The sequence below is a fragment of the Vollenhovia emeryi genome, unplaced genomic scaffold (genome assembly GCF_000949405.1).
Source record: "Vollenhovia emeryi isolate VEMERY1.0 unplaced genomic scaffold, V.emery_V1.0 DF940620.1, whole genome shotgun sequence".
In the NCBI taxonomy this organism is placed as follows: Eukaryota; Metazoa; Arthropoda; class Insecta; order Hymenoptera; family Formicidae; genus Vollenhovia; species Vollenhovia emeryi.
In genome coordinates, this window is record NW_011965746.1 from 1 (window position 1) to 7,794 (window position 7,794).

Here is a 7,794-nt window from a genome sequence, read left to right on the forward strand (position 1 = left end):
CGTCTATTTTGACGGAACTGATAAAAATCAGAAGCGTTTGCTCTGACGGTTATTACATATAAATAGTTGTAAATTACATTCGGAGAGACGGAAAATACAGGTTGGTAGCGTTCTCACGGGAATGGGCGCTGGAGGGGCCCATTCTATTCTTAATATATTATATGTTCATTTTGTTATATTGTTTTCTATAATATAATATGTGCACTTACATTCCGACATTGCATAACACATAAATCCAATATATATTCATACATATACTGGATGAATATCTAATTCAATGTTATGCGATAATTTTCTCAACGTATAGTATACTAATACTTACTAAACGTTGAAAGCTAGTATACATATGTTATCATTTCATAAAATAGTAAAAAATCGCTCTTTCATTTGTGTGCAATATATAATATATAGTTGATATCCTTGGAAAAGGATACATGTATCGTATATCTGTATGCAAATATGTATTATACATATTTACGTTCAGATCTATAATGGATTAGATACGTGAAAGATGACTGCTTTGCATGTAGTGTACACATGTATTTCCAATACATGTATGTGTTAGATTTATTGGCTTATACATTGCAGCTAGATCGTACGTTCATACGGCCGAGCTGAACACGAGATCTGAAGGACAGAGATAATTCGTCTGTAATGTTGTCTCTCTCTTTTACGTGCAAAAAGTAGGGGAGGCGAAATCATGTGTGAAGACATGAAAGCGCCTCGCCGTCCGTCTCTTCGCTGCTTTCTATTCTCCTACCAACTCACGCATTAGAGAGACGCCATTACAGTCTCTACTGCTGTCTCTGTCTAATCGTAAACCTCTTACGAGGTGCGCGGTCTATATGTATCTAAGTCTGTGCTCATGGCTTGCGCAGGATGGTAAAGTAGAACACGGAATTAAAAATGGTAAATTACCGACATTTTTAGTTCCGTGTCTTAGATGGCGCACACCCGTCAGAGTTCGCCGAATGTTGGGGGATCCCCTTAATATGTTGTACAATATGCATATCATGCTCTAAATTATAAAATTATAAAAAATTTAATAAACTGGACGTGGACACTAATATTTATTTATTCCTTACACGCACGGATACATGTATGCACGCACATGCACATAGACAAATGGATAAATACCTTGTGAATTAGATCCGTAATTATACGCTGGCTCCAGTATTACGTGACGTTCATTGCCTTTACGTTCCAGTAATTCTGAAATGAAAAAATCAACATTTTTGTACTTCTTCATATACACGTTACTTATAAATATTATAAATATTTAATGCTATATTTTTCTTTTTTGTTTGTTTTTCTAGACATCTTTAGACCTTTGTTTTGTTACATTTTATAAATATCTATCTTTTTGTAGTGTTATTGTTATTTATATTGTTTTTCTTCTTACCCTTTTGTACGTCTGTTGAGGTTTTTGGTTTCTTTGCAGTGTGCACACTGATAGAAGAATGTTTCTTTTTTAAAACGTCCGGCACATTTGGGATATCTGACAGAAAACTGTCATCTGACAGTTCCACTGAACTACACGAATCATGTATGGGTTTAGCGGCTCGTATTTTCCTGGTTCTTTTACGGTAGTGTTCTTTTTCTGTGCCAGATTTCAGATCTGACAGGTCCTCGGCATCTTTCAACTTTTTCCTTGCCACTTCATAACTAGCTGCAACACAATAATATATTTATTTTACATAAAAATATATTATTTCCCAATATTATTTTTGAAATAATATTGGGAAATAATATATTTTTACACTTTATTAAATTTTATAATTTACGTTTTCTTGTTATTTACAAAGAAATAATACATATGAAAAAATATAGTGACACTACTTACGACTTGTTGCATATATTTTTAGAACGGTATGTTGTAGCCAAGTAGATTTGGACTCCTCCATAGCCTTGACCGCTTGATAATATCTCTTATTATTGGTAAAATTAGGCCAGACAGCTTTCATAGCACTTATATTCAACCAATTAGTTGGAATAATTTGAAGTCCATCTTCAAACTCGACGACTGCATAGAATCTCTCAGCCATTCTGTTCAAATTTGCATTGATCTGATTTACATTTGGGTATGTAATAATGGAAAAACTGCATATCGGTCTTCGTCACATGGTAATCTTACATATTTTCGAACTATATTTTTTAATGGCCATGATTTCAGATGTGAGCGCAAGTATATAATGTAAATTCCAAGTAACGAAGATGGACAAGGAATGTTGAATAGATTATCTTTTTGCAAGAACTCATGGCCTATAATCACAGGAATATTTCGTTTTGTACAATATGCAATATTTTCGATAGATATAATGGCACCATTATCTAAGCCACAGCAATTATCCGCAAGTATTCCAGCTTTCAATGTTATTCCATTGTATGTCACAATTTTATATTGTGGATTGTTGCAATAAGGTATAAGTGGTCCATCATAATGCAGTGACTTAAGACTTGAATGTGTTGCAATAAAATTGGATGAAACAGCTGATATTGACGAATGTGAATTTATTTCGTTTTCAATATATCTGCGTACGACTTGTTGCAACGGTTTATCAGCTTTTCTAATATATCTCTTCAGTGTTTGCATGTAATTTTCAAATTTAAACGCACTGAAATTGTCAACAGGTCCAAATCTTCTAACATCGTCCACAAGATGAACAAGACTATGAACATTGTGTGAAATGTTTCCAACGCCATATATCTTTGAAAATGTTTTAATAAAAAAGTAAATTAGATCTTGCGCATAGGCTAGATGTTCATGTAGCTCTTGCGAAGACAAAATGCTCATAATCACGTGCAGTGTCATAAAATTGATGTATACATTATTTTTTAATATAGTTTTGAACGCCATGGGATCTGTATATAACAATATTAATCTATATTCCGTTGCCTTCCATAATTTGATACAATCCAGTTTTCGAGGCTTTCTGGCAAATTCTATAGGTATGTAACTTTTTAATTGCGTCACTAGACGTGTAGAAATTTCGTCAACAGCTTTGTATTGTAACCGAAAATGTAAATCTCCATGAAGCCATAAATTCAATAACTTTCGCATTATTCCTAAACATACCAAATGCATATAATCTAATGGCACATTTGTAACGGGCTTGAAATAAGGTATGTTTAACAGGCTGCAAGTTGTATTTGGCTTGTGGTAAGTATCGTCTATTTTCTGTATGAAATCGTCATCAGATCTACGTGGTGCATCAATTTGTGGAAAACACATTCGTCTGTCAATGTATTCTCCTTCAGTTGTGTATTTTGTACAACTGGAATATCCAGAATGTCCTTTAACACATAGAACAAATGCTTTGGCAGGTGTGTCACAAATTAACGCTTCAATTCTGCATGGTATATTTCGATTGTCAATATTAATGCCTTTTTCACATAATTCTTTTGCCTCGTTTACAAAATCTTTCAAAAAATCATTGGCATTTTCCGGTTTTTCATTGCCGTGATATATTCCAATAATAAAAACATTTTCGTACGGAAAGATTGATCCTAAGATAGGCCAAAATTGTTGTTGTGATGATTTCGTCAAAGGTAATCCGTCCACGTTGACAAAAATTTTGACACAATCAATACTATCTTTGACAGACGTTATTATTTTTAATACTGAATGTAGTATACCAAAATGACAATAGGTTCCTGGCACTACTGTATGTATCTCTTGTTTCCGTGGTGTTTTCAAAAATGATTTAGCATGTAATAATAACGTAGAAAAACAAGAATGTTGTCTCAATATTTGTAGCAATGATGTTAGAGCAGTATGCGATATTCGATGTTGTACAGCCCACATAGCAAGAACAGTATTGAAACTAGTATCTGTTAGATTAGCATTTTCAGATACTACGTAAGAAATTGATTTCTCAATGGAATCCGGAACAAATGATTGTGAATTTGATTGCAAGTCTGTTTCTAAATCCAATTGTGAATTCAATTGCAATTCCAATCGCGAATCATTTGATTGTTTGCAATTATCATAATTTTGACTTTCAATGCATGTATCGTCAATGTCATTCATTTCGTGAACAGAATCATTGTTTATATCAGTTGTATTATTAAACTGATCACATGAATTAACTGCGGAAGTATTTTCTGAGTATCTACTACTTGCAGTAGTGTTCAAGATAACATTAGAAATAAAATCAGCTTCTTGCTTGCACAATGAATTCGAATGTCTTTTTGACACATATAAAATGTCTTTCCTTGGCCGTTTTCGATTCATTTTTTAATCTGTTAAAAATATCCTACACTTAAAATATGATACTATCAATGCAGTATTATTATAAATGCAATCAATATAAAAAGGGAGAGTACAGATAGAACATTATATGACAAAAATCTAAAAACACTATAGACACACTGAAAAATATGCTCATTATTTTAACCTTTTTGTTACTGACGGACACTATAGTCGCCGAAAACTGCCGCGAGACGGATTCTGTGTTAATATTAATATTTCATGTTACTTACAGTAGAAATATAGAAATGTTAGGCCTTTAATAGAAATTTCTAATTACGGATGTGCCGGATAGTGTATTTGCCTGATAACCGGATACCGGATAATTCAACACTTATTGTAACTGGAGAACCAGATAACCGGATATTATCCGGCAATTACACAAAGAAACTAAAAAATATAAATTTAGTGTGGAGTTATGTATATTTGCAGATTGCTTGAAAAGGGTCCAAATCTGTGACCAAAACGTCGTGTATTTTTTAAATAAAAGTATTGGGCAGTGTAGGTCATTTTTAGAAAAATACATATCATTGGTTTTAAATTACTGGCGATATTAAATCTATTTGTGAGTTAAATAAATATATGTATTGACAAATATATTAAGTATTTGTAGGTATGTGTTAATTGCCGGATAATATCCGGTTATCCGGTTTTCCAGTTACAATAAGTGTTGAATTATCCAGTATCGGGTTATCCAGCAAATACACTATCCGGCACATCCGTAATTAGAATATTTCTATTAAAGGCCTAACGTTTCTATATTTCTACTGTAAGTAACATGAAATATACATACATGTATAAATAATTTCAATCTAGACGGATTGTAGAAAACGACCGAATAGACCGGATAGCCGGATAGTGATGAACTGTCGTACTAATAACGTACGGCGGTCAAGTTCGTTATCGCATAAACATTATCTGTATAAATATTTTCAATAACTTAATGTAACATGAAACATAAGGTAAGATCAAATACGAAAAAGATTACCTCAGATTACAATAACGTTAGGTTTCGTCCTGTCGAAAGCCGAAATGATGCAATTCATTCAAGGAAAAAATTGAACAATGCGGCGGCACAATATGGTTGTTTGGTTGCCGTGACGACAAAACAGTGAACTCTATACATACTGGAATGAGTGATCTATTGTTCTGGCTGTTGCCGAGAGAGAGGTGCGTTTGGGTGAATCCTTGTCTCCTTCTAGTACTACCTGATTGGATAGTCGCATATAAATGACGAGAAGAAGGGCGTCACTTATATGCGATTATCCAATCAGTACTAGAAGGAGACAAGGATTCACCCAACGCACCTCTCTCTCGGCAACAGCCAGAACTATAGGTCACTCATTCCAGTATGTATAGAGTTCACTGCGACAAAATAAATGTCGAATGAAACATAACCATGCGTTTTATCTGCAGGATCGTATTACGTGTATCGAGTTCCTCGGGCTATACATCAAATCAATAAAACAAATAATTTTAAAAGAATCCACAAAAGTAAAATTAATGTAGAAGTGAAAAAATGTGTAAGAACTTTTCATAATATTATAATGAAACATCGAAGATTTATATTGACCGTATCTGGCAATTTTAATTTATTGCGAAAAATATTACCTCAGCCAGAGTTTGAACCTGGACTTCCCTACATACTAGGCGGGCGTCTCAACCAATTCGACCACTGAGGCGTGGTTGACACGCCCGCCTAGTATGTAGGGAAGTCCAGGTTCAAACCCTGGCTGAGGTAATATTTTTCGCAATAAATTAAAATTGTCAGATATGGTCAATATAATATATCTTTGACGTTGTTAATTAGTGCTGGCGACTTTTAAGAATATTCTTATTAGTTGATTATAATAAAACGTTATATAAAAATTTTACGACAAAAGATTTTCACACCTTTTTTATACTAATTAGAACTAATAAAAACACTTCGATAAAATAAAATATTTTACATATCTTCATAAACATAAATAGAAGAAAATAAATAGAAGAAAATAAGAAAAATTTACCAAATAATACATACAGATTATAAATTAATGAAAAGAATTATTTTAGACCAGTACATTTAATCAATGTAAAAAATTGCTAAACAACACTAACTGGCAAATTCCGACTAAAGAAATTTATTGCGAAAAATTTTACCTTAGCCAGGGTTTGCTTCTATTTAAAAATATTTTTGGATATTATAGGAATATTAGGAGTCAACTTCGAATGCCTGTAAACCGAAATTACGATAGCTAACAATCGATAGGAAAAGGTTACCTACAAGAAATAAGCAATAAGATACGTGCCTCGTCCGTGTCGTCTGGAAAGTAGACCTTGCGAAATATTTGCGTAGTTTTGTTCTGGATAGCTTCCATCTCTACTTGAGGCGGCGGATATTTTCGTTGCCCATTGCGCAAGGTTTTCTGCAGCTTTTGTAAAGAGTCCTGGGATATGGGATGCCGTCTTATACGCAGACACAAAGTTAATTCCTGCAATGTAAAGTTATGCATGCATATATATCTATACTTGCGAATTTTTCTTCAAGCATTTCATCGATATTATTTTGTAAAATACAATAATTATTGGTAAATAGAAAGGAAGAGGGAGATGCAATTCAATTACATACTATACCTTTAAGAGACTTTGACTACAAGTAAACAGTCCAGTGGCAAGCCACATTAGCTCGCATCCTCGCTTCTCGTTCAATCTGTTCCGGTTATCGGTAAGCTGCTTCATAATCTGACAATAAATCTCGTCTCGCAAAATTTTATTCTTTAATGGCCCGCCGAAGATTAAGTCAGTGTATTCGTTGCCAATGCGCGGTCGTTTCGTCAGAAGATCGCCCTGTACTTCAAAATGACATTGAAGACGAAACACGCTTCTTCGGCTAGTTCCTCCTTGGACACAAGTTTCTTCAAAAGTAGCTGTTTTATCGGTTCTCTGGGGTGATGCCACAATTCGTCCACATGACCACGTCGCGCCGATGAAGGTCAGTGTCTTGGACATTGTTCTCTTTGGCGGTGTTCTGAGATAAATTCAATCAGAGAGTTATCAATCTTTTTAATTTAGAATATCAAACGCGACGTTTTCACTTACCGGAAGTAATCGATTGCGTACTCTAGAAGAGTGTGGGGTTTATCGCGAGAATCCACGCCGTTCATTTGCTGCGGATAGAGTCTGCGACTATTCTCCGTACCCTCCATACTGAAGAGCCTGAAAATTATAATCGAATTTAGACAAAGTCAACATTTCTCGGCACTTAAAGTTATGTATGTTGATGCGCACCAATATATCATTCAGTGGTTTCGTTAAGGAAGGTAAAACATAAACCGTTTCAGCCGGGAAATCGCCCTTCTCACCAGTCCACTCAGATGCCGACATACCATCCTGAGTTGAGCACAGTCTCGCCGGTGCTCCTGTCTTCGAGAACGATGCGGTCGCCCTTTTGAAAATTCAGGAACGACGAGCCCTCGCTCGGTGCCTTGTAATATTACAGGACTATGACGAACTTGCTGTGCTTCTTCAGCCCTTCCAAAAAGTATACCACCAGATCACGGATGTCC

At 34.7% G+C, this 7,794-nt stretch overlaps 2 protein-coding genes across 2 annotated transcripts; both read right to left on the reverse strand.

The window, feature by feature from the left end:
* Positions 1-17: 17 nt before the first annotated feature.
* LOC105555864 lies at positions 18-2,045 on the reverse strand. Its single transcript, XM_012002904.1, has 3 exons — positions 1,844-2,045; positions 1,403-1,669; positions 18-1,212 (listed from the first exon to the last, which is right to left on the reverse strand). The coding sequence occupies exons 1-3, from the start codon at positions 2,043-2,045 to the stop codon at positions 1,082-1,084; spliced, it is 600 nt and encodes a 199-aa protein (XP_011858294.1). The 3' UTR covers positions 18-1,081.
* Positions 2,046-2,071: 26 nt separating this feature from the next.
* LOC105555865 lies at positions 2,072-4,741 on the reverse strand. Its single transcript, XM_012002905.1, has one exon. It carries the CDS (start codon positions 4,232-4,234, stop codon positions 2,072-2,074), a length of 2,163 nt encoding a protein of 720 aa, XP_011858295.1. The 5' UTR covers positions 4,235-4,741.
* Positions 4,742-7,794: the final 3,053 nt, after the last annotated feature.